The sequence below is a fragment of the Carassius auratus genome, chromosome 17 (assembly GCF_003368295.1).
Source record: "Carassius auratus strain Wakin chromosome 17, ASM336829v1, whole genome shotgun sequence".
Classification (NCBI taxonomy): Eukaryota; Metazoa; Chordata; class Actinopteri; order Cypriniformes; family Cyprinidae; genus Carassius; species Carassius auratus.
Window position 1 is genome coordinate 21,136,617 of NC_039259.1, and position 27,361 is coordinate 21,163,977.

General features: G+C 42.0%; 1 protein-coding gene and 1 long non-coding RNA gene across 2 annotated transcripts; one reads left to right on the top strand and one right to left on the bottom strand.

Moving 5' to 3' along the window:
• The first annotated feature begins 329 nt into the window (after positions 1-329).
• On the top strand, positions 330-4,010 carry LOC113117924 (extracellular calcium-sensing receptor). The gene is made up of 6 exons (XM_026286828.1): positions 330-538; positions 792-1,080; positions 1,190-1,927; positions 2,047-2,274; positions 2,828-2,951; positions 3,112-4,010. Exons 1-6 carry the CDS (start codon positions 330-332, stop codon positions 4,008-4,010), a joined length of 2,487 nt encoding a protein of 828 aa, XP_026142613.1.
• A 7,816-nt stretch (positions 4,011-11,826) lies between these two features.
• On the bottom strand, positions 11,827-15,563 carry LOC113117925 (uncharacterized). Its single transcript, XR_003294234.1, has 4 exons — positions 15,474-15,563; positions 14,195-14,279; positions 12,201-12,264; positions 11,827-12,111 (listed from the first exon to the last, which is right to left on the bottom strand). It is a non-coding gene; the product is annotated as an uncharacterized LOC113117925 (long non-coding RNA).
• Between the last annotated feature and the right edge of the window lie 11,798 nt (positions 15,564-27,361).

Here is a 27,361-nt window from a genome sequence, read left to right on the forward strand (position 1 = left end):
TGCATGAATAAATAATTTACAAAGCTTTTTGCATCCCCTAATCTAAGGTGTAAACTATTCATCACTTGTAAATATGTTACATTCGTAGACCTTTCTTACCTGTTAACAAATTATTTTGTATATGTATACAAGTCATTTATAACACATTCTGCATCCCCTAATCTAAAGTGTAAACCATTCATCAATTGCTTGAACTACCTCATGTCCTGCCCTATGACGTAACTGACTACATTCACAATTATCCATCCATATTAATAATGTCTATAAAGTGCAAAAGATTTTGTCAAGTCACTTGCATTTGGCAGGTGCGGTGAAACTGAGTCTTTGGGATGCTTATCTTTCTTTATACACTTCTGACATTCTATCATCTGAATACAAAGGCAGAAAACACTGTTTGCCAAATGATGGGAGACCCTGAGTACCCGCTGCTTTCCAAGGAAGGAGACATAATCATTGGAGCACTCTTTGTTATCCACACGGAAATATCATTACCTTCATTTGAGTTTACACGTAAACCTCAGCATATATCATGCTCCAGGTTTGTTTCTTTATTTTGTAAAAATAAACTTTTAGGTGTCTTTATCCAAATAATCAATTTATGAATGTTTTTTTTTTTTTCTTAATGAAAATGCATGACAGCTAATCAATCAAATTAACTTTTTAATAGCAAAACAACCATAACATCCAAAATATTTTGGTGATTAAGCCATGCTCATGTAAAAAAGCTTATATTTATTGATCTTTCTCCAAATTTAGTTGCTTTTAAACCTGATGTTTTAATGTCTCCACAGTGTGAATATAAAAGATTTGCGGCTGGCTCAAACCATGATATTTGCCATTGAAGAGATTAACAAAAGTAAAAGCTTGCTCCCAAATATTTCTGTTGGCTACAAGATTTATGATACCTGTGGTTCAAGACTATATTCTATGAGTGCAACCATGGCATTGATGAATGGCGATGATATTGCAGCAGGGGACAGATGCAATGAGAAGTCTCCTATACATGCTATCATAGGAGAAACAGAGTCTTCAAACACAGTGATTTTATCCAGGACCACTGAACCTTTTAAAATTCCAGTGGTAAGTAGCAAGTAAAGTTAAAGTTTGACAATACTGATACTATACTTATATACTGATGCATTTTGTGTTTTTTTATTATTTATTTATTTATTTATTTACCTATTTATAGATAAGTCCCTCAGCCACATGTGACTGTCTTAGTAATAGGAAAGATTATCCATATTTCTTCAGGACTATTCCAAGTGATTACCACCAGAGCAGAGCACTTGCATACATAATCAAGCACTTTGGCTGGTCTTGGGTGGGAGCTGTGAACAGTGACAATGACTATGGAAATAATGGAATGGCCATATTTCTGAAAACTGCCACAGAAGAGGGGATCTGTGTCGAGTACTCTGTGAAATTCCTGAGGACAGAGCATGAAAAAATTAGAAATGTTGTGGACATCATAAAACAAGGCACTACTAAAGTAATTGTTGCATTTCTTACTGGTTTTGAGATGAAAAGTTTAATTGAGCAGCTAGGTATTCAGAACATTACAGGTCTCCAAATGATTGGAGTGGAGGCTTGGATAACTTCAAAAAGTTTGATGACTCCAAACAGTTTTCATGTGCTCGGAGGGTCACTGGGCTTTGCAGTGAGAAAAATTCAAATTGAAGGTTTTGCAGATTATGTTATGAAAGCATTCTGGGACACCGCTTTTCCATGCTCTTTTAATGCTAAATTAAATTGCAGTCGATATCAGGATCTATCTGTGGTGAAAAACTATAATGATGATGTGCCAGAACAAAGATTTCTAAGCTATGTTTACAAAGCAGTTTATGCTGTGGCTCATTCACTACACAGTCTACTCAAGTGCAGAGAACGAGATGGTTGTGAGGAAGGCCTGACAATACAACCTCAGCAGGTATAAAATATAAAAAAAGAATAAAACAAAATAAAAAAATCCAAGCAGAGGCCCTATTTTTGCCTTTCAATGTGTTAAAAATGCTTTAGCTATAATTTATCAACATTTTATTCCATTAGATGGTTGAGGCTCTGAAAAAGGTCAATTTCACCCTAAAGACAGGAGATCATGTGTGGTTTGACAGCACTGGTGGTGCAGTGGCACAGTATGAAATTGTGAACTGGCAGCAGGACTCTGATGGATCATTCCGGTTTAAATCAGTGGGATACTACGATGCATCACTGCCCCCTGATCAGCGCTTTGTTATTATCACTAAAAACATAATCTGGGCCAGAGGACAACTTGAGGTAAAAGGCAATAATTTGTATGTGCAAAATATTTTGTTTAAACTGTGGCAATGTAATGTCAAATTTCGAAAACAGAAAATGTCTGCTTTTTTGTACTGCTTGAATGATATTAGCTATTGTGTCATTCTCCATTTTACAAGTTAACTTTGTGAATCCAAAAAAACAAAACAAAAAAAAAAGTCAAATGATTCTGATGGAAAGCAAATAACAATGTTCAAAACAGGTTACATTTTTAGAATGAAAAATCAAATCAGATTTAAGTAAGCAAATAAAAGAAACTGCAGAGAGCATTACTAGTATTTTGCTAAACAGACTATGTTTGTTCACTAAACTTAGGGTAACAGCATTGATGATGATTTTCCTAAAACAGACCTTTCAAACTATTGTTTTGTCGTCGAGATGTATTTATAATACACTGAACATTTGTGCCATTTTATGCTTCAAAAGAAGAACTAGTCTATTCTGAATAATACTGGCACTTTTATTTATTTGTTTACAGTTTTCACTTTATGTTCAGTATAACTAACTATGTTTAATGTGATTTGCCATGTAGAAGCCGAGGTCTGTGTGCAGTGAGAGTTGTCCTCCAGGCACTAGGAAGGCTGCACAGAAAGGAAGACCTGTCTGCTGTTATGACTGTATTCCATGTGCTGAAGGAGAAATCAGTACTAAGACAGGTAATCTTCAGCCCATCTCACATTTTCAAAAAAAATGGATCAGTGGCTCATTTTGTATTATTCTTCTATTGTTCAGAATAAAGTTTTTTATCAAAGAAGCTCAAAAATAAAATAATTTCCTTTTTATCTGTAACTACAGTAAACACAACTTCCTTTCCAGATTCAATTAACTGCAAGCAGTGTCCAGGGGAATACTGGTCTAATGCTGAGAAAAATACATGTATATTAAAGGCTATAGAGTTTCTGTCATTCACAGAAGTTATGGGTGTAGTCTTAGTCTTTTTCTCACTGTTTGGAGCAGGGTTAACTGCGCTGGTAGCCATCCTGTTTTATAGCAAAAAGGACACCCCCATAGTAAAAGCCAACAACTCAGAGCTGAGCTTTCTGCTGCTCTTCTCATTGACTCTGTGTTTCCTCTGTTCACTTACTTTCATTGGTCGTCCCACTGAGTGGTCCTGTATGTTGCGACACACAGCATTTGGGATCACTTTTGTCCTCTGTATCTCCTGTGTTCTTGGTAAAACAATAGTGGTGTTAATGGCCTTTAAGGCTACACTTCCAGGTAGTAATGTCATGAAATGGTTTGGGCCTGCACAACAACGACTCAGTGTTCTTGCCTTTACACTTATACAAGTTCTTATCTGTGTGCTTTGGATAACAATATCTCCTCCTTTTCCCTACAAAAATATGAGATATTATCATGAAAAGATAATTCTTGAATGCCATCTGGGTTCTACTATAGGTTTCTCTGTTGTTCTAGGTTATATTGGCCTACTGGCTGTCTTGTGCTTCGTTTTGGCTTTTCTGGCTCGCACACTACCTGATAAGTTCAATGAAGCCAAATTCATCACATTTAGTATACTCATATTTTGTGCTGTATGGATTTCATTTATTCCAGCTTATGTCAGTTCTCCTGGAAAATTTATTGTAGCTGTGGAGATATTTGCCATTTTAGCCTCAAGCTTTGGTTTGCTATTTTGCATATTTGCACCTAAATGTTTCATCATCCTGCTCAAGCCTGAACAAAATACAAAACAACAAATGATGAGAAAAACATAATCTACATTTTGATAAATAAAATAGCTATATTATTGCTAAATGTAATTTTTAGTACTATCGATGTCAGCACCCCCCCCCCTATATTGAGAAAAAAAAACCACATATGATTATTCATCAGAAGAGCAAGGAAGGCCATTATTTTTGTGCAACTGCTAGTCTAATTTGCATTTAATAATAAATTGAACTGATCAAATTGATAAAAATGTAATGAATATGATAATTCTTTGTAATGCTTGCGCATTTTTACCTTGCCTATAGTTCAACAAACAACTTTGCAGGAAAATTATATGATGTTACTTTACATTAAAAGTTACAACATTTGTAATTAGATCTGCACCAAATACAGCCACCAAAGAAACCACGAACTTCCATTATCCTGTCACAAATATATGTATATACTCACTAGTATGTATTTATGAAGTTTAATAATATATATATATATATATATATATATATATATATATATATATATATATATATATATATATATATATATATATATATATATATATATATATAATACTCATTCCCAGTGTTTTACAACTTCATGACAATTAAGCACTGAAATAAAGACTTTAGTGGCCTGCTATTCTTTTGTCTTGTCACTGTTTTTTTATCACTTACTTTTTGTCCTTTGTTTGAAATCATTGGGTAGAGGTCAAACTGAAGTGACAAAATAAGAAACACAAAGTATAAGGACTGGTGACATGTTGCAACCTGCAAAACAGGCTGACACAAAGACTCCAGTGACTTGAAATTTTCCGGAAGCTAGGTTGATAGGAGTCTCGACAAAAAACAAAAACAACAACATTAACTGAGGCACAGCTGGAAGCTATAGCCTAGTGGTGTCAAAACATGTTTATTGATTTTCAACAACAATGAACAAACAACTGATGTAACCTGCTGTTAAATTGAGTATAGTGTCTCAAGTTACTTATGTAACCATGGTTCCCTGAGTAGGGAACGAGACACTGCGTCCTCTAGGGGTTGGTATCAGGAAATCCCTCATCGTGACCGTGTCTGAAGCATACTGTACACTCCAGACAGGGCAGCCTGAAAACATAAGCCCAGACCAGACATCCAGGAAATTTTGCAGTGCCGTGCTGGGGGCCTCATGATAAATAAGGGCCCAAGGCAAGGCAAGTTTATTTATATAGCACATTTTTTACACAATGGTAATTCAAAGTGCTTTACATAAAATAAAGAAAAAGTTGACTTATTTAAAATGAATAAAAAATAAATGATTTAACATAATATACAGTGAACATGTAAAATACAGTGCAATCAATTCTCATTCACATCGCACAGTGCTCATTCAATAAACGCACAGCTAAACAGATGACTTTCGAGTCTAGTTTTAAAAGTGGTTAATGTTTTAGCACATCTGATCTCTTCTGGAAGCTGATTCCAACTGCGGGCGGCATAGTAACTAAAGGCAGACTCCCCTTGTTTTGTGTGAACACTTTGTATTTCTAACTGACTTGATCCTAATGATCTGAGTGGTCTGTGGTTTATATTTAGTGAACATATCTGCAATATATTTCAGTCCTAGGTAATTGAGTGATTTATAAATGAGTAAAAGTACTTTAAAACCAATCCTAAATGTAACTGAAAGTCAGTGTAAGAATCTGAGGACTGGTGTGATATGCTCAGATTTTCTGGTTCTAGTCAGAATCCTGGCTGCAGCGTTCTGGATGAGCTGCAGCTGTCTAATGGTCTTCTTGTGAAGGCCGGTGAGGAGACCATTACAATAGTCCACCCTGCTGGAAATAAAGGCATGAACAAGTTTCTCCAAGTCTTGACTGGAGGCAGCAGAAGCCTGTGATCTGGCCGCGTGATTAGGGCTGTTACGTCCCCATGACAACCGTGTCACTGCCACCAGCAGTAGCACAAATTGTTTTATTTAGACTATAAGCCTATAGTAATTTACAAATGTGGTCAGGGCGGAAGCCCCCCAGGGCGGAGCAGAAGACCACCATAACCGTGTGATCGGGACGGATGCCCCCCAGGGCGGAGCAGAAGACCACCACAACCGTGTGGTCAGGGCGGAAACACCCCAGGGCAGAGCAGAAGAACACCACAACCGTGTGGTCAGAACGGGTGCCCCCCAGGGCGGAGCAGAAGACCACCACGTCCGTGTGGTCGAGATTGGAGTCCCCCAGGGCGGAGCAGAAGACCACCACAACCGTGCGGCCGAACCAGACGCCCCCCAGGGCGGAGCAGAAGACCACCACAACCGTGTGGTCAGGGCAGAAGCCCACCAGGGCAGAACAGAAGACCACCACGTCCATGTGGTCGAACCAGATGCCCCCCAGGGCAGAGCAGAAGACCACCACATCCTTGTGGTCGAGGCACAAAGCCCCCAGGGTGGAGCAGAAGACTACCACATCCGTGCGGCCGGACCAATGGGAGGACAAGTCTGGTTGGGCAAATCTGAAACATAGAACATGAGCATGTTAAGGGTAGCCTCCGTGGCCACAACAGGAACAGTCGGGTGCTCAGAGAGTTCGACTGAGACATGACGAGTCTCTGGAAGTTCCGCAGAGGCGAGGAGAGACTCTGGTAGTTCAGCAGTGACATGGAGCGGTTCTGGTAGTTCATCAGTGACATGAAGAGGCTCTGGTAGTTCCATAGAGAAGTGATGAGACTCTGGTAATCCCATGGTGTTTATACTGGATTCCAGAAGATCGGTGCTGACTTGACTCTGCTCATGAAGATTATTGGTTACTTGCATTTGTTCATGAAGATCATTGGTGACTTTTATTTGTTCATGAAGATCAATGGTGACTTGCCTTTGTTCATGAAGATCAGTGGTGACTTGCCTTTGTTCATGAAGATCACTGGTGACTTGAATTCACCCATGAAGAACCCCGGTGACTTGACTCGGTCCTTGAAGATCACCAGTGACTTGACTCTGTCCTTGAATATCAACGGTGACTAGCCTTGACTCTGGAAGGTCAAATGGGACTAACCCTGATTCTGGAAGGTCAATGGTGACTAACCCTGACTCTGGAGGGTCCACGAGCACCTGACTCGACTCTGGATGGTCCACGAGTCCCTGACTCAACTCTGGAAGGTCAACAGGAACTAACCTTGACTCTGAAAGGTCAACAGTGACTGACCCTGACTTTGGAAAGTCGATGGTGACTAGCCCTGACTCTGGAAGGTCTACGGTGACTAACCCTGACTCTGGAGGGTCCACGAGCACTTGACTCGACTCTGGAGGGTCCATGAGCATCTGACTCGACTTAGGAGGGTCAACCGGAACATGACTCAACTCTGGAAATTCAACGGGCACCTGAATCGACTCTGGAAGGTCAACAGGAAATAGCCCTGATTCTGGAAGGTCAAAGGGGACTAACCCTGACTCTGGAAGGTCAATGGTGACTAACCCTGACTCTGGAGGGTCCATGAGCACCTGACTCGATTATGGAGGGTCCACGAGTCCCTGACTCAACTCTGGAAGGTCAACAGGAACTAACATTGACTCTGAAAGGTCAACAGTGACTGACCCTGACTCTGGAAAGTCGATGGTGACTAGCCCTGACTCTGGAAGGTCTACGGTGACTAACCCTTACTCTGGAGGGTCCACGAGCACCTGACTCGACTCTGGAGGGTCCACGAGCACCTGACTCGACTCTGGAGGGTCAACCGGAACCTGACTCAACTCTGGAAATTCAACGAGCACCTGACTCGACTCTGGAAGGTCAACAGAAATCTGACTTGATTCTGGAGGATCAACTGGAACGTGACTCGACTCTGGATGGTCAACAGGAACCTAACACAACTCTGGAGGGTCAACGGGAATATGACTCGACTCTGGAAATTCAACGGGCACCTGACTCGACTCTGGAAGGTCAACAGGAAATAGCCCTGACTCTGGAAGGTCAACGGTGACTAACCCTGACTCTGGAAGGTCGACGGTGATTAACCCTGACTCTGGAAGGTCAATGGTGACTAACCCTGACTCTGGAGGGTCCATGAGCACCTGACTCGACTCTGGAGGGTCCACGAGCACCTGACTCGACTCTGGAGGGTCAACCGGAACCTGACTCAACTCTGGAAAATCAACGAGCACCTGACTCAACCCTGGAAAGTCAACGGGCACCTGACTCGACTCTGGAAGGTCAACAGGAATCTGACTTGATTCTGGAGGATCAACTGGAACGTGACTCGACTCTGGATGGTCAACAGGATCCTGACTCGACTCTGGAAGGTCAACCGGAACCTGACTCAACTCTGGAGGGTCAACCGGAACCTGACTCAACTCTGGAGGGTCAACAGGAATATGATTCGACTCTGGAAGGTCAACCGGAACCTGACTCAACTTTGGAGAGTCAACGGGGACCTGACTCAACTCAGGAAAGCCCACTGTAGCTGCCATCCTCTGCAGTGGCTCCGGGCTGGCGGCCATCTTGTGTAGTGGCGCTGGGTTGGTGGCCATCTTGTACTGTGGTGCTGGCTCAGCAGACATGACGTGAACAGTCTCTGGATCAGCAGACGTGACGTGAACACTCCTGGGAATCTCTAGGATCTTTGACAGCATGGAGAAATAATCCAAAAACCCCTCAGCGGCCATCTTGGGCGTTGACGCTGAGCTGGTGGCCATCTTGCACCATGGCACTGGGCTGGTGACCACTTTGTGCTGTGGCCAGGCGGCAAGGAAGTCGACCGGAGGTTGAAGTCGGCTGCGTGCTGCCATCTTGTAGCAGAACTTCACTTGCGTTAGCATTCCCATTGACTCCCATTCATTTTGGCATCACTTTGCCAGCGAATAACTTTACATCTGAGGCGTTTAAAGACTCAGTTTGTCCATTATTTATTTCTAAAGAAACACGACAATGTATAAAGGGCTCCATTACCTTCTATGTTACATTATGGCCCCGTAGAAACAGTTTTTGTAAAAAATTGGCTAACGATTGCGTCATAACCACTCGTCTCTCTGTCGCATTACCGTACAGACAGGAGGAAAGCTCGCAGACAATTAACTTAATATGGCGTACTGGCGTTACATTTTAAAATACTATACAAAATAATTAATCAGAATACTTACTCCTGCTCACTCACGCCAAAGAACTCCCCGCTCAAGCTCGCCGTCTCTGCAAGATTAATGATGGCAATTTGCACGCACAGCTACTAGAAGATTTACATCTGTCAGACAGGTTGCTGACGTCGTCAAGCTTCGTTTGAGTCTGCGCATCAGAAACGGAAGTGCTAAAAAACGCTAAAAATGGGCTTCACTTGTCTCAATTGAGTTCCAATGGGGTCGCTGTGTCCATTTCTTTTACTGTCTATGGCTGTGGCGCTGTGCTGGCGTCCATCTTGCCTCGTGGCGCTGGGCTGACAGCCATCTTGTGCAGTGTCGCTGGACCTGCGGCCATCATGGGCAGTGGTGCTGGCCTGGCGTCCATCTTGCCTCGTGGCGTTGAGCTGGCGGCCATCTTGTGCTGTGGTGTTGGGCTGGCCTCCATCTTGCCTCGTGGTGCAGGGTTGGTGGCCATCCTGTGTAAGGTCATTCTGCGCACCCGCGCTGGGCTGGCGGCCATCTTGTGCAGTGGCACTGGACTGGCGGCCATCTTGTGCAGCGGCGCTGGCTCGGCAGACTAGCGCCTCCTTTCCCCTCTCCGTCCACAATGGAGAGACGGCAGCTCCCCTCCGAACTCAGGGTCGACGGGGGGGCCATATTGGAGAGTGATGCCGGACCTCCTCTCGATCACTCACTCCTGAGCGACCTCCCCTGGTCCCACGAAACACGACCAGGCGAGTACCCTCGAACCCATTCCTCACCCGCTCGGTTACTGGGGAGGAAATATGAATAGACATACCGCTGGATCTCTGTTTTGGATGGAGTCCTTCTGTGACAATTCATGTACCAGAGAGACACAGGGAGAGCAAGAGATCCAATTGCAGGTATTTATTCCATAAAGGGTAATCCAAAACCGTTGTCAAAACAAAGCCAAGGCCAAAACCAAAAAGACAGTCCAAACAAAACAAACAAATAAACAAAGGAGGGAACAGGAAAGGGAACTCGGAAGATGATAAGTTAGGGTGAATCTCGGAAGATGAGAAGACGAAGGGGAATCTCGGATGACGAGAATGCTGCATACACGAAGGGTAAAGACTCCATACAAACAACAGGAAAAGACTGGAATATATAGGGAGACTAATGACACTAGAGTGCCTGCACCTGGTGCAATTAACAGGAGTGCCAATTACTGTGAAGACAGGACCAGACTAGAGGAAATCTAGTGCATACGGTGAAGTGCCTAAGGGGAAGTGAGCCCACTAGTGGACACCCAGGGAAACAGAGACTAGACAGCGTGACACTCTCCCTCTCTACTGTGTTCCATCCATTTAATGCGTGCGCCAGCGCCCTTTGTGACATTTACACATAAGGATACACAGGAACAAATACTTTTCTTACAAGAGCTCATTCTGCTTCCTCCAATATTTGACCTGACTAATTGATAATGAGAATTGTTGATTATTTTCATTATCTATAATAATATATTTTTTTGTTGCAACCCTAATAATTTTTATTTATTTATTTTTCTGGACAATGACCAATCGTTTCGCTAGATGAGACCCCTTCTTCCTAGGCTGGGATCGTGTAGAATGCTTTGAAGCTGCAATTTTGACCTTCCACCAAGCAGCAACCTCCCGCTCTCTCGTGAAGCCATACGGAAGTGACTTAAACTGTAATTCGTCAACTGGGCAATCGAGGCTGGCTGCAAAAGGAAATCAATCCCATAGACTACCGATGTTAAAATTCCCAACTTTACAGCAGAAAAAAAAAAAAAAAAGACGGTTTACAGCCTGGTTCAAAAAATAATTTTGGTCTATATAACCAATTTTGCCCTTCATGACAACTGTGTCGGGGGTGGATTTTTTTATTATTATTTTTTAATAACTCTTCCGTTGAAATTATATTAAGCCTTAAATTTCTGTATAATAAAGGGTGCGGCCACTTGAGTGTGGTGGATTGCCACCACTGTCACCGCCGTCAGGCTAGGTGGGGGTGGTTTCAGCAACCAGCTCTCGCCTTTTTTTTTTTTTTTTTTTTGATTCTGGGTGATGAGTGATGCTCGTTAACATGCTGCCAAGACCATCTTGAACATATGAACATTTTGAATGACATGGGAGTGAGTAAATTATGAGGCAATTATTTTAGATTGTTTTAGAACAATCTATTTGATCAGCTAAGTTTTCAAAACATTACAGGTCTCCAGGTGATTGGTGTGGAGGCATGGATAACAGCAAGCAGTATGATCACACCAAACAGTTTCCGTGAGGGTAACTGGGGTTTCCAGTGAAAAAAAATCAATATTCAAGGTTTTGCAGATTATGTTCTAAAAGCATTCTGGGAAACAGCTTTTCCATGAATTCTTCTCAAACTGAATTATGTAGCAGAAGATATCAGGATCTGCTTCTACTGAAAAACTACAATGAAGATGTGCCTGAACAAAGATATGCAAGTAATGTGTAAAAAGCAGTTCAAAGGGTTTTTACAGTAACTCACTGGCATCACTGTTGCCTTTAAGTTACTGTAATTAAGATTTACAGTAGCAAACTTCATTTGATTTACAGTAGCAACTGTTGCCAGTAATTTACTGTAATTATGAATTAGAGTAGCAAACTGTACCATTTACAATAAATTACTATAAAAATCAAATTCATCAGTATACTACTGTAATTAATTTATTTTAATATAGATTTAATTAAATGTATATTTATTAATTTATAAATATAATTTATTTATTTTTTTATCCTACAAACTGTATATACTTCTGTAATCCAATTAAAATGGACACAATAATTACAAAATATCAAATTCTTTATTTAAAACATTGCATGTATAACACTTAAAAATACAGTCATCTAATGCTGGAACAGTTAATCTTCACCATTTCTCCTTTCTTAGGACATTTTGCAGTGCATTGTGTTGTATTCTCTCTAGATTTATCCTCACAAACAATATTTAGGCAACAGAAACATAATGGGAAAAGAAATACATAGCCATCTGCAAAACTCAGGTTCTGCTCCAAAATTTGGCCACCATCTTTGCTCACCATCCACTTTGTTAGTGACAGAAATGTGTTCCCTGATAAACAAAAAGTAGAAATTACACACTTTAAAAAGGCAAACCTCACACAGAATGCACAAACCTCTCAAAACCATAACTTATCATACCTGACTTATCAGTCTCAAGGTGGTTGGCATGCTCATGTCTTTCTTGATGCTTAATTGCAGTTGCCTTTAAAACACAAATAAGAAAAAAACTTTTGCTTAAATTCCATTAAAAACTATAACAAACTAATTCTAAAACTAAGGCAGCTAGCCAAAAACATATGATTTTATTTTCTTAATAGATTACTGGCCAACATTAAGTAGCACCTGAACAAAATTTCATATAAGTTAACAATGTTAATATAAGTGTTGCTTGTTAAAAATCATTTTAATTTGGTAGCATACGTTAATTCAGTATGCTGACAAAGTCTTTGAAAGTACAGCGTAGTTTACATTGGTAAATTTACCTCAGTGTTAATGGGTAATTTGTTAACTGGTATGCAAAAATCTGACAAAACACACAGACATAAATATATTTTTGCCTTGCTTGCTGGTCTTATTCTCTTTTAGGGTGCGACAATACACAGCGCACATGTTCTCTGGAACTCTTTCACTGGGTGCAAAACCCATTGTGTGATACAAAAACAATATTCAACCCATTAAAATACTCAATACTATCTACAATGGATGCGGACAATAAACTAATGCCACAGTATATTTCTGACATACAGTAGTATTCCAAGCGCTCGTGCTATTTCTGACATGAAAGGCAAATGTATTTGGCAACCATTACAAGTGATGTAACATGTCCACTATGGTCCCATGATGCAAAGGATATTACAGTTACTAACTGTAAAGTGAATTTGCAGTATTATACTGTATGGTATACAGTAAATAACTATAAATTACTGAAATGTTTATCTATTTATCTATCTGGTAAATTGATGGCTAGAAGGATATATATATAGAGCATGTACCTAACTTGTTTCTGTTGTAGCTGATTATCATTGTGTCAATGCCTTAATCATAATATTCTAAATGTGTATTTTTGCTAGGTGGTATTTTTGCTAGGTGGTTAAATTTCACTGTAAACATGGGAGATTGTGTGTGGTTTGACAGCACTGGTGCCACAGTAGCCCAAGATGTTAACTGGCAGCAGGACTCAGATGGATCAATCCTGTTTAAGCCAGTGGGATACTACGATGCCTCACTGCCTCCTGACCAGCGCTTTGTACTCAACATATGACAAATAATTTGGGCTGGAGGACAGCTTGAGGTAAACATCAACAACCTGTCTGCAATGTTTGTTTGTGTCACTGTAAATTTAGAACAATAAAACCAAGAGACTGCCAGGCCTGATGAAGACTTAGCAGTCTAAATAATACTGCTAAATTTTAATAACAGCTCATCAAATTGTTAATTCAAAATAAAGCAAATTTCAATAGCTTCCATTAATTCATGAACAAATAGCCTGTATGTGTATAATATAAATTATAGTATAATGTTTCTATGCAGAAGCCAAGGTCTGTGTTTAGTGAGAGCTGTCCTCCAGGCCCTAGGAAGGCTGCACAGAAAGGAAGACCTGTCTGCAGTTATGATTGTATTCCATGTGCAGAAGGAGATATAAGTAATGAGACAGGTAATCTTCAGCCGTTGTCCATTTCAAAGAAAACTAGTTAGTTGCATCTGTTACATTACTTTTATTCTTATTACTTTTTTCTTTTTTTTAAATAAAAAAGATATAATTATATAATTATTATTATTATTAATAATAATAATAATAATAATAATAATAATAACAATACTTTTTTATCTTCTGACTACAGTAAAAAAAAAAAAAAAATTCCAGATTCAAATAACTGCAAGCAGTGTCCAGGTGAATACTGGTCTAATGTTGAGAAAAATAAATGTGTGTTAAAGGTTGTAGAGTTTCTGTCTTTCACAGAAGTTATAGGTATTGTGCTGGTCTTTTTCTCACTGTTTGGAGTAGGATTAACTGCGCTAGTGTCCATCCTATTTTACAGTAAAAAGGACACTCCCATTGTAAAAGCCAACAACTCAGAACTGAGTGTCCTGCTGCTCTTCTCATTGACTCTGTGTTTCCTTTGTTCTCTTACTTTAGTTGGTCGTCCCACTGAGTGGCCCTGTATGTTGCGTCACACAACATCTGGAATCACGTTTGTTCTCTGTATCTCCTGTGTTCTGGGAAAACAATAGTGGCGTTAATGGCCTTCAAGGCTGCACTTCCAGGAAGTAATGTCATGAAATGGTTTAGGCCTCTTCAGCAGTGATTCAGTGTTGTTTCCTTTACACTAATACAGGTTCTTATCTGTGTGCTTTGGCTTACAATATCTCCTCCATTTCCCTATGAATGTGAAATACTATAATGAAAAGATCATTCTTGAATGCAGTCTGGGTTCTACTATATGTTTATCTGCTGTTCTGGGTTATATTGACCTTCTGGCTGTCTTGTGCTTAATTTCAGCTTTTCTGGATCGCACACTATGGGGCGCCCTTTGTAAAGCTGCTCATGCTGAAAATAGCAGCAACATTTTGTCACATTTAGCTTCAAACAATGTAAAAAAATACCAGTATGAATTTTTTGACGATCACTTTTTAGCACATTTACAACAATATTTGTCAACTTAGACATATTTTAAATAGTTAAATATAAATATTAAATGTTAAATCTAAATGCTAAATCTAAATCTAAATGTTAAATCTAAATCTAAATCTGAAATCTAAATGTTAAATATAGATCCAAATGTTAAATCTAAAAGTTAAATATAAATATAAATATAAATGTTAAATCTAAATCTAAATGTAAAATATAAATGTTAAATATAAATGTAAAACCTAAATGTTCAATCTAAATCTAAATGTTCAATCTAAATGTTTCGGTTGAAACTAAATATTTAGCTAATACAGTCATGCCCACAAATATTGGCACCCTTGGCAAATATGATCAATGAGGAACAGGACTGTAATGTACATGAGGAACAGGACTGTAAAATAAAGTGCTACCGATTACCCCATAATGAACTGCATCCTTTGCCCAACCCAACACTTACATGCAATAATAACGATAAATGCCAACCAATGATTATATTTTTTTTTTTCTTGAAATTACATTTTAGTAAAAGAAGCGAAATGTATTTTCTGTCGTGACATGGCTATACATGAATATACAGTAATGCAGTTGATGTGAATGCATCAGTTTTCAGTCAAGCATTTAATACACAAATAGATATTTATATATATTTATATTTATATTTTATTTAATGACAACAAGAAACATGTTTAAATGATTAAAAGAATGTATAAATGTTAACATCACAATAAATGCATACATGTACAAGCCAACAACACATGAAACAAAGCTTCATTCAAACTTACTGTTCTAACAATCATGTATTCACAGATGGTGAACCCCACATCTTACTATCATCTCAACACAGCTGTGCCAATTCTGCTGCTGCGCTGTGCTTCACAGTCTCTCTCTACTCAACAGGGATGTTGTTGAGCAACAGGATGAGGAAGGACCATGATGTCAGCACTCGGAACCACACAACCTTGAAGCTAGAGCAGGGGAACACGTGCAGGACAATCTTACTGCTGTGTCTGCTCCAAACAATAGTGTGCCTGCTCTCCATGAGCACCACTACCTTTAAAACATTTACACATAGTTTACAAGTACATTCATTAATTTATTATTTTTGTAGTAGGCTAAACCACCGAACTGGTTCAAAACCACCGAACTGATTCAAAACCACTAGTATGTCTTTGAGCACGGCTCTTTTCTCCAGGTGGATCAGAGGACTGTAGGCCCCTGTAATAAGAGCACTGTCAATGACTTCGGATAAAAGCTCCATCACATTTTTTGATGATGCTTTTGAAGCTTCTGAAAGTCAGCCTTCATTGTATAAACATAAACCAGCAGAACAAACTTTACCAAAGTCAAATCCTCACTGTCTTTTGGTCTTTCTCTAGATGCTCTTGCTGCTCTGGGGCCACCGATGAGGAAAAGACCACAGCAGTATCTGGTCCTGGTGAGAGCTGGAGTGATGGAGCATCTCATCCATATCTCTGGACCATTTTCGGATGCTGCTGTGGACTTCTCCATCCTCAGTGCACACACCAGTCTGCAGACATTAGTCTGCCTACACAAATACACACACACAATACAAAAAGTTATTACTTTATTCTTTTGTTTCAGGTATTTCCTTTTTTCCCCTTTCCTTGCAGGTCCTGCTCCACCACAAAAGATCTGCAGCAAATGCACAGAAATCAACAATAAGAAAAGTGCTGTTATAACTCTTTGAAATTACACTAATTAAAATGTTTCATTTATTTTTGTAGTGTACTTACACAAATCATATGATGGCAGCATTCCTTCATCAGTTACTCTACAGCAGATAAAGATAATCTGTTCATGTAACATCCAGACAAGAGTCAGTCTCCTCTGTGATTTATTTGTGATATACTGCATCTGCATGTTGATTTAGTAAATTATGTAACTCACTTTTTATCCAACACAAATGTTCCTAAAATTATCAATATTGCAAATGGAGAAATAAAATAGATAACCTGTGTTTAGTTACTGTATGTAGATTTGTTTGATTACATAACTTACACTCATCTAAAGCGGTGTTGACAACAATGAGTGAACTCAGATGCCTGTTTCATGTCTGTTAAATGTGCTCACCTGCAATACTTATCAAAGAATATCCTGTCAGATGATAGACATTTAGTAATAATCTTGAAGATGTATATATGGTTTATGTAAATCCACTTTTGAGTCGTGTACTGAATGGAGCTCCCCTGTTAATTATTCATTATAAAACGTGTTTTTACAGCACAATCACAAATATGCTATATTATGTAAGTAACAAACAGGGTTTAGATTAAGCCAGGATCAGGCCATGGCTCAATTAGTCTTGCCTGTGAAACTGGAGGATAGCGTCTTTACACCTTTTGCTTATATGTTGCTGACTTTACCTTGAATTTAATAGATTATTACATAACTCCAAAATCAATACCACTGTATGAAAATAACGTGTACTTTTAAATGTAAAAATTAATTTGTGAAAAAATATATTCTCACCATTGTAACTCACAGCAAGCCGTCATATTCGCCTTCTTTCCAGTTTAATGGCGGTTGGCATCCAGGTTATTGGTGCAATACCGCCCTCTTCTGTTCCGGAGTGTGGATCAGATAATATGGTTTCCTACTAAACGTACACATCACTCACATTGTTCCATAATATCTACACACACCTTATACATCAAATCCTGCCTAAAACCCCTGCTTCCCTTAAAAAAACGTAATTAATATTCTACTCTGTGCCCTCTGTGAAAGCGGTCATACTGCCAGGAACTTATCGTTTTGACATCTCGCTTGATTCTGTGAGATTTCGACAACTTCAAGTTACGCCTCTTTCAGTTATGCCCCTGTCATGCAGTCTGCAGACGTACACCAACAAACTAAGCAGCATATAGCGCCCTCTCGCGGCTGTAGACGGTAATATTTTCTCTTGGTTCTTGGGTCTAAATAAATGTGACTTAAAGTCCGGATAATGACTACCTAAAATAATAAACATTTTTGGAGAAACTGTATTTGAAGAGTAGGCTAGTGTCACTTTTATGAAAAGTGTGGGGCCATAATAGCCAGCCACGAGGGGTCTCACTTTGACTGAATGTTATGTCCTCACCATAGACTGTATCACTCATCAAGTCATCACTCTCTGTCATGTTCGCATGCTTTAACGGCTGCAAGAGCCTATTTCCCCGCCCGCCCCTGACCACGTACGGTAACTATTGACACTATTGTCGTTCAAAATGTCCAACGAATGGGCGTTAGCCAAGAGCATGAGACGCTTGCTGGCGTTTAAGCATGCGAACCTTTTCATAAAAGTGACACTAGCCTACTCTTCAAATACAGTTTCTCCAAACGTGTTTATTATTTTAAGTAGTCACGATAATCAATGTCCAAGAGTCAATTTCCTCGGATGAGATGGTTTTTATTCGTTCCTTATTTAACACGATGCTATAACACACACTGACCTCATCGAGCTTTTATTTTGGCACTTCCGGCATTTTGAATTTGCATATTAGCTAAATATTTAGTTTCAACCGAAACATTTAGATTCAACATTTAGGTGTAACATTTAATATTTAACTATTTCAAATATTTCTAAGTTGACAAATATTGTTGTAAATGTGCTAAAAAGTGACAGTCAAAAATTCATACCAGTTTTTTAAACATTGTTTGAAGCTAAATGTGACAAAATGTTGCTGTTATTTTCAGCATGAGCAGCTTTACAAACGGCACCCGATAGCACACTGCCTGATAACTTCAATTAAAGTCAAATTCATCAATTTCACTATGCTGATATTTTGTGCTGTATGGATCTGTAACGAGTCGACGACCAGTGAAAACACAGGGAGATGAGAGATCCAATCGCAGGTATGCTTTAATAGGATAATCCAAATACGTTGTCAGACAAGTCAGGGTCAAAACCAGAAATGCAGTCCAAACAAACAAAATAAAAAAACAAAGAAGGAAACCGGAAAAGGGAACGGAACGGAACGGGAACTCAGAATGTGAGGAATGGAGAATCTCGGGGAACGAGAAGACTGGAACGTCGAAGGGTAAGGACTCCATACAAACAACAGGGAAAGACAGGTATTTATAAGGAGACTAATGACAATAGATTGCCTGCACCTGGTGCAATTACTGGAGTGCAATTATTGTCAAGACAGGACCAGACTAGCGGAAATATAGTGCCTAAGGAGAAGTAAGCTCACTAGTGGACACCCAGGGAAACAGGGACTGACAGCGTGACATTACCCCCTCCTCCACGGAGCAGCTGCCAGATGCTCCACCCGAAAACTAAGGGAAAACCAACAGACAAAGAAAGTAGGAGGGAGGTGGAGTGGCGGAGGACTAGGGGGAGGGACGGAGGGCCAGATAACATGGTACACAGAGACAGGAGGACCAGGTAGAATGGGGAAACAGACAAGACAACCAGGTAAAATGGGGAGACAGAGACAATAGAAGTGCCACACAAAACAAGGAGTCCAGGAGAGTGGTGGACCGGCGAAGGATAAGGGGGAGGGTCAGAGGGCCAGGTCCAAAGGAGGAAACAGACAGAAAAAACAAAAGAAAACAAAAGACACAAAAACATAAGTCCATGAAGGACATCACATGATGCCCACCAGGTCGGAGCAGAAAACCACCACAACCGTGTGGTCAGGGCAGAAGCCCCCCAGGGCGGAGCAGAAGATGACCACTTCCTCGTGGTTGAGGCCGGAGTCCCCCAGGACAGAGCAGAAGACCACCACCACCATGTGGTCAAGGCAGAAGCCCCCAGGGCGGAGCAGAAGACCACCACAGCCGTGTGGTCAGGAGAGATGCCCCCCAGGGCGGAACAGAAGACCACCACAGCCATGTGGTCAGGGCGGAAGCCCCCCAGGGCAGAGCAAAAGACCACCACATCCGTGTGCCCAGACCAACGGGAGGACGAAACTCTGGTAATCCCATGGTGTTTATACTGGATTCCAGAGGATCGGTGCTGACTTGACTCTGCTCATGAAGATTATTGGTGACTTGACTCAGTCCTTGAAGATCACCGGTGACTTGACTCTGTCCTTGAAGATCACCGGTGACTTGACTCTGTCCTCGAAGATCACCGGTGACTTGACTCTGTCCTTGAAGATCACCGGTGACTCGACTCAGTCCTTGAAGATCACTGGTGACTCGACTCAGTCCTTGAAGATCACCGGTGACTCGACTCTGTCCTTGAAGATCACCAGTGACTTGACTCTGTCCTTGAAGATCACCAGTGACTTGACTCTGAAAGGTCAACGGTGACTAGCCTTGTCTCTGGAAAGTCCATGGTGACTAGTCCTGACTCTGGAAGGTCGACTGTGACTAACCCTGACTCTGGAGGGTCCATGAGCACCTGACTCGACTCTGGAGGGTCAACCGGAACCTGACTCAACTCTGGAAAGTCAATGGGCACCTGACTCGACGCTGGAAGGTCAACAGGAATCTGATTTGATTCTGGGGAATCAACTGGAACGTGACTCAATTCTGGAAGATCATCAGGAACTAACCCTGACTCTGGAAGGTCAACGGTGACTAAACCTGACTCTGGAAGGTCGATGGTGACTAACCCAGACTCTGGAAGGTCGACAGTGACTAACCCTGACTCTGGAAGGTCCACGAGCACCTGCCTCAACTCTGGAGGGTTAACCGGAACGTGACTCGACTCTGGATGGTCAACAGGAGCCTGACTTGACTCTGGACAGTCAACTGGAATTTGACTCGACTCTGGAGGGTCGACAGGAACTAGCGCCGACACTGGAAGGTCAACGGTAACTAACCCTGACTCTGGAGGGTCGACGGTGATTAACCCTGACTCTGGAGGGTCCATGAACACCTGACTCGACTCTGGAGGGTCAACTGGAACCTGACTCAACTCTGGAAAGTCAATGGGCACCTGACTCGACTCTGGAAGGTCATCAGGAATCTGACTTGATTCTGGGGAATCAACTGGAATGTGACTCGACTCTGGATGGTCAACAGGAGCCTGACTTGACTCTGGACAGTCAACTGGAATTTGACTCGAATCTGGAGGGTCGACAGGAACGAGCCCTGACTCTGGAAGGTCAACAGTAACTAACCTTGACTCTGGAGGGTCGACGGTGACTAACCCTGACTCTGAAGGGTCCATGAACACTTGACTCGACTCTGGAGGGTCAACCGGAACCTGACTCAACTCTGGAAAGTCAACGGGCACCTGACTCGACTCTGGAAGGTCCACTGTAGTTGCCATCCTCTGCAGTGGCTCCGGGCTGGCGGCCATCTTGTGCAGTGTCGTTGGGTTGGTGGCCATCTTCTACTGTGGTACTGGCTCAGCAGACGTGATGTGAACAGGTTTGGGAATCTTTAGGATCTTTTACAGCATGGAGAAATAATGCAAAAACGTCTCTGCGTCCATCTTGGGTGTTGGCGCTGAACTGGCGGCCATCTTGCACCGTGGCGCTGGACTGGTGATCACCTTGTGCTGTGGCGCTGTGCTGGCGTCCATCCTGCCTCGTGGCGCTGGGTTGGCGGCCATTTTGTGCTGTGGCGCTGGGCTGGCGGCCATCTTGTGCTGTGGTGTGGGGCTGGCTTCCATCTTGCCTTGTGGTGCTGGGTTGGCAGCCATGCTGTGCAGCGGCGCTGGGTTGGCAGCCATCTTGTGCAGCGGCACTGGACTGGTGGCCATCTTGCACAGCGTTGCTGGCTCAGCTGACTTGCGCCTTCCCTCTCTGTCCATAATGGGGAAACGGTGGTTCCCATCCGAACCCCGGGTCAACGGGAGGCCACAGTGGAGATCGCTGCCGGACTTCCTCTCGATTACTCACTCCTGAGCGACCTCCCCTGGTTCCACGGAACACTACCAGGCGAGTACCCTCAAAGCCATTCCTCTCCCGCTTGATGGCTGGGGAGGAAATTGGAGCAGACATACCGCTGGATCTCTTAGGATGGAGTCCTTCTGTAACGATTCGACGACCAGTGAAAACACAGGGAGATGAGAGATCCAATCACAGGTATGCTTTAATAGGATAATCCAAATACGTTGTCAGACAAGGCAGGGTCAAAACCAGAAATGTAGTCCAAACAAACAAAATAACAAAACAAAGAAGGAAACCGGAAAAGGGAACGGAACGGAACGGAAACTCAGAATGTGAGGAATGGAGAATCTCGGGGAACGAGAAGACTGGAACATCGAAGGGTAAGGACTCCACACAAACAACAGGGAAAGACATATTAACCCCTTTGCGTGCAAACATCGCTGACGGCCCCAGTTTATTATTGTTTCACTTTCACAGCACATTAAACATCACTGTCTTACTTCATCTGGACAAACTGTGCATCAATGGAAAGTTTAAAGACTCAAGCTTCGATATTTGACCAATATTTTGATAAAACATTGTTGCAGTGACAGATATTTAGTGATTTATGTCAGGAGTGCAAAATAATAAATCCGTATTATGCCATATTTTGAATAGAAATTCACAACTCACTCATATTCAATCACGTCAAGAGCGGTTTATTTGTGTTCACATAGACTCACTGAACAGCGTCAATAAGGATTTATAGACAAAAGATGCATATCTGCGGAGATATATGGATATATTTACTGATGTTTACTTCATATTTCTTCAGACAGAATCGTCATTTCTATTCATTTTCCACGGATTTACGCGATCAGATGATAAACAGCCTCTCCCAGCGATCTGTGTGTGCGTGCAGTAGTCACAGCTCGTGCGGTGTATGACTCAGACTCTGATTGGGTCTTTCAAACGTCCATCTTAGAGTTTCATATCTGGACACCGCCCCATCGTGTCACATGCTTCCTGCACACTTCCTGGTAGTTATCTGGCCAAAACAACACTGAAACACCTCTGTACACACAAAATATCCGAAAAATAAACCCGCGATTACGATAGTAAGGCTTGGTATGAGAATTTCTTGAGATCTGGGGCGTTTTTATAAAAAAAATCGAAAATGTACATCGGAAATGCTAACTTGTGCAGCGATGAAAAAGGCTACAAATAACATATTTTTACAACAGTAAACGACCAAATTCCACCCCTGATCGCTAAAGGAAGTTATTATAAACACTCGATCGGGGTTTAAAGTGAGTTTTGAGTAAAAGTGTACTAATAATTTCATAAATTGTCAGATGTAGCTTGATGCTAACGTTAGCACCAATGCTACTAATAGCAGGTGCTTTTCTTCTTCATAATGCATTTTTGTCTCAATAATTCACGTAAGGTCGTAAGAAAATGTTTTGTTGTATTTTTATAGTAAGACTTTTGATAAATAAGGGCTAAATGCAAAGAGAGACTGAAGTGAGATCGCTGCTTTGTTGCTTTGTAAAGCCTGAAAAACCACAATCAAGGCTAATAAAGGTGGAATAAAAACAAAAGAATAATGATAAAAGAATAATGCGGATAATGTGTCATACCTGGCGGAGGTGTGAAAGACTCGTTTGGTGAGAACAATACAATCATGAAACGGGCAGTTTTCACAGCCAAACACACATATAAAACACACATCAGTGTTTACATGTGAGATCTTACAGAGATGACAAGGGCCATAAATCAATCTGATTAGCCTTCTCTAAAAACACACGACACATGGCCTTAGAAAATATTTCATAAAATTCACAGTTTTACAGATTCGATTATGAAATTTTTTATGAAGTCTTGGAAGACTTGTGGCCTTAGCTACACTGTGTTTTCAAACTAATTTCCTACATCAACATTTTTTTAAATACATTTAAAACATATGTTTTTAATATTTTTATTTTTGTTTTTATGTTTGAGCTTATATATCTCTATTATCATAACAGTCCTGAGTGATTCTGATTCCTGAACAGTAAACTTTAAAGTGTCAGCTTTGTGAACAAAGGTTGATTATGTATCTAGTCAGAAAGAATCATGAGCAGAAACCTTTTTATTTTGGGTATGTAATTTCGGTCTCCATGCCAAAAAAGGGGGGTTACTAGTAAGGGGTTAATGTATTTATAAGGAGACTAATGACAATAGATTGCCTGCACCTGGTGCAACTACTGGAGTGCAATTACTGTGAAGACAGGACCAGACTAGAGGAATTATAGTGCCTAAGGAGAAGTGAGCTCACTAGTGGACACCCAGGGAAACAGAGACTGACAGCGTAACAGGATCACATTTATTCCATCTTATATCAGTTATCCTGGAAAATTTACTGTAGCTGTGGAGATTGTTGCCATTGAATTAAAGCTTTGGATTATTACTGTGTAAATTTGCACAAAAATTGTATATCATCTTGCTTAAGCCTGAACAAAATACAAAGCAACATTTGATGGGAAAGATTTAATCCATGTCCTATTGAGAGATAAACTATATAACGAAAACAAAGAGGATAATCTTACTGTTTTTATTTATTTATAGTTTTTGTTGTTGTTTTCAGGGTTCTTGTAAAGAGCTGAAATAAAGAACTCTGGTCTGCTACACTGTTGTCTGTCCCTGTAAATTAGAATGCTGTGGTAAAGTTAATTTATTTCAGTAATTCAACTCATATTGTGAAACCTGTGTATTAAATAAATTCAATGCACACAGACTGTAAAGTATTTTAAAAGCACAAAGTCAAGTCAAGTCACCTTTATTTATATAGTGCTTTTGTAATGATGAGACAGAGAGGTTCGGATCCATGTGCAGAACTTTTATTGAGAATAATCAGAGAGACAATGATCAGCAACGGCGTCAGGTATATAGGGATAACCAGAATTGAAAACAGGAACAAGCAGATGTCGGGGGCAGGCAGCAGAGAATCAGAGTCGGTATAAACAATCCAAAGGTCAGGTACAGAGAAATCAAACACAAGGAAAACGCTCGGAAATGACAGACACAGCAAATCAAGACTTCGCAGAGAGTGAGAGTGAGTGTGTTGCTTATATGTGTGTGTAAATGAGGTGCAGGTGTGGCAGGGTGATTGTGATGCAGAGACTCATGGGAAATGTAGTTAGGGTGTGGTGCAACAGATAAGAGGTGCTAGAGTCCGAGTGACATCTGGTCGTGAGTGTGGAATTGTCCTGATTGGAGTGCCCTCTACAAAAGTTCATGGGCACTCCATGTAATGATCGTGACATAGCCCCAGACGCTCAAAACAATCTAGGAGGGCGGTGGAGCGGAGGCGGAACAGGGAGAGGGATGGAGGGCCAGGTCCATGAGGAAGTGGAGTGGTCGAGGACCAGGGCAGAGCAGGCAGAACTGGGCCTAACATGGAGATCAGGAGTCTCTCCTGGACCTGACATGGGAAACAAGGGGCCTTCCTTGGCCTGACAGAGGAAACAGGAACCCGCCATGGGCCTAACTCGGTAACAGGGGTCCACCAAGGCAGAGCAGGTGGTGTGGGAGCCCACCAGAGTGGAGCAGGTGGAGCTGGAGCCCACCAGGGTGGAGCAGACGACCACCACAGCTGAGAAGAGGGGACAGAAGCCCACCAGGGCGGAGCAGAGGACCACCACAGCCAAGATGATGGGACAGAAGCCCACCAGGGCGGACCAGACGACCACCATAGTTGAACATACATGGCAGAGGCCCACCAGGGCGGAGCAGAGGACCACCACAGTGGAGTTGATGGCACAGGAAAGCAAGTCTGGTCAGGTGGGACTGAAACAGGGAACATAAACAGGTTAATAGCGGCCTCCGTGGCCGTGATGAGATGATAGCTGGCCTCCGTGGCCATGACAGGACAGACAGAGAGTTGGTGTATGGTCTCCGTAGCCCTGACCAGAATGAATGACAGCTCATTGACGGCCTCCCTGGCCATGACAGGAGAGGACAAGAGCTCTGAGATGTGACGAGGCTCTGGGAGTTCGGCTGAGATGTGACGAGGCTCTGGTAGATCTGTGGTGATTTGACTGGGTTCATGAAGATCAACTGTGACTTGACTTAGTTCATGAATATCAACTATGACTTGACTGTGCTCATGAAGATCGTTGGTGACTTGACTGTGCTCATGAAGATCAACTGTGACTTGACTTAGTTCACGGAGGTTAATGGTGACTTGCCTTTGCTCATGAAGATCATTGATGACTTGACTTTGCTCATGAAGATCATTGGTGACTTGACTAGGTTCCTGAGGATCAACTGTGACTTGCCTTGGCTCATGAAGTTTAACTGTTGTTTTACTTGACTCTTGGGTGCTAGAGGTGACTTGACCCATCTCTGGATGGTCAACGGTGACCTGACTAGACTCCGGGAAATCAACGGGGACCTGTCTTGAATCTGGAAAGTCAATGGGGACCTGATCAACGGTGACCTGACAAGGTTCTGGGAAATCAATGGGGACCTGATCAATGGTGACCTGACTTGACTCTGGAAAGTCGACGGGGACCTGATCAACGGTGACCTGACTAGGTTCTTGGAAATCGATGGGGACCTGATCAACGGTGACCTGACTTGACTCTGGAAAGTCGACGGGGACCTGATCAACGGTGACCTGGCTAGGTTCTTGGAAATCGACGGGGACCTGATCAACGGTGACCTGGCTAGGTTCTGGGAAATCGACGGGGACCTGATCAACGGTGACCTGACTTGACTCTGGAAAGTCGACGGTGACTAGCCCTGACTCTGGAGGGTCATCGGTGACTAGCCCTGACTCTGGAGGGTCAACGAACACCTGACTCGACTCTGGAGGGTCAAAGAACACCTGACTCGACTCTGGAGGGTCCACCGGGAACTGACTCGACCCTGGAGGGTCCACCGGGACCTGACTCGACCCTGGAGGGTCCACTGGGAACTGACTCGACTCTGGAAAGTCAATGGGCACCTGACTTGACTTTGGACTGCCTGTAGAGACGTGAGGACCAACCACCAACCAGACGCGGCATCTTGTCCACAGTCGCAGCAATATACGACCCCCTTGGCTTCATTGCTCCCTATGTACTCAAGGGAAAGGGGATTCTCCAAGAAATGTGTCGTCAAGGAACAGACTGGGACGACCTGCTACCTGAGCGACTTAAGCCACGGTGGGAGTGCTGGAAAGGAGATCTATAAAATCTAAAAAATGTACAAATCAGCAGATGTTATGTTCCTGCAGATTTTGGAGAAGTGGTAAAAAGAGAAATACGCCACTTTTCTGATGCGAGTGCCACAGGATATGGACAGTGTTCTTATTTCAGACTCACAAATAAAAGGGAAGAGGTCCACTGTACCTTAATCATGGGTAAAGCACGCGTCTCTCCAACAAAGATCACCACGATCCCAAGGTTAGAGCTTACCGCAGCCGCAGTATCAGTCGCTGTAAGTAACACGCTAAGGAAGAGGAACTTCTCTATGACAATGTTGAGGAGTTCTTCTGGACAGACTCAAAGGTCACTCTAGGATACATAAACAACGATGCGAGGCGGTTTCACACGTTTGTTGCTAATAGAGTGCAAAAAATCTGCAACAGTACCTCACTGCAACAATGGTTTTATGTGCCTACCAGTGAAAACCCAGCAGATATAGCATCCAAGGGCACATCTGTAAATGAACTGCTTTCATCTAATTGGTTCACAGGCCCTCACTTCCTGTGGGAAAAGAAAATACAGCTTCAAACAAAAGAGACCATTGCACTTACAGTAGGAGACCCAGAGGTGAGAAAGGTACAGATACTAAGCACAGAAACCGTTGAACATACAAGCCTTAGTGACCGACTCACAAGGTTCTCATCCTGGTCCCGTGCAGTCAGCGCAGTC

Coding starts and splice junctions, on each gene's coding strand:
- LOC113117924 (XM_026286828.1), top strand. CDS start 330: ATGCTTATCTTTCTTTATACACTTCTGACATTCTATCATCTGAATACA. Junction 1,081..1,189: donor AACCTTTTAAAATTCCAGTG/GTAAGTAGCAAG, acceptor ACCTATTTATAG/ATAAGTCCCTCAGCCACATG. Junction 2,275..2,827: donor GGGCCAGAGGACAACTTGAG/GTAAAAGGCAAT, acceptor TTTGCCATGTAG/AAGCCGAGGTCTGTGTGCAG.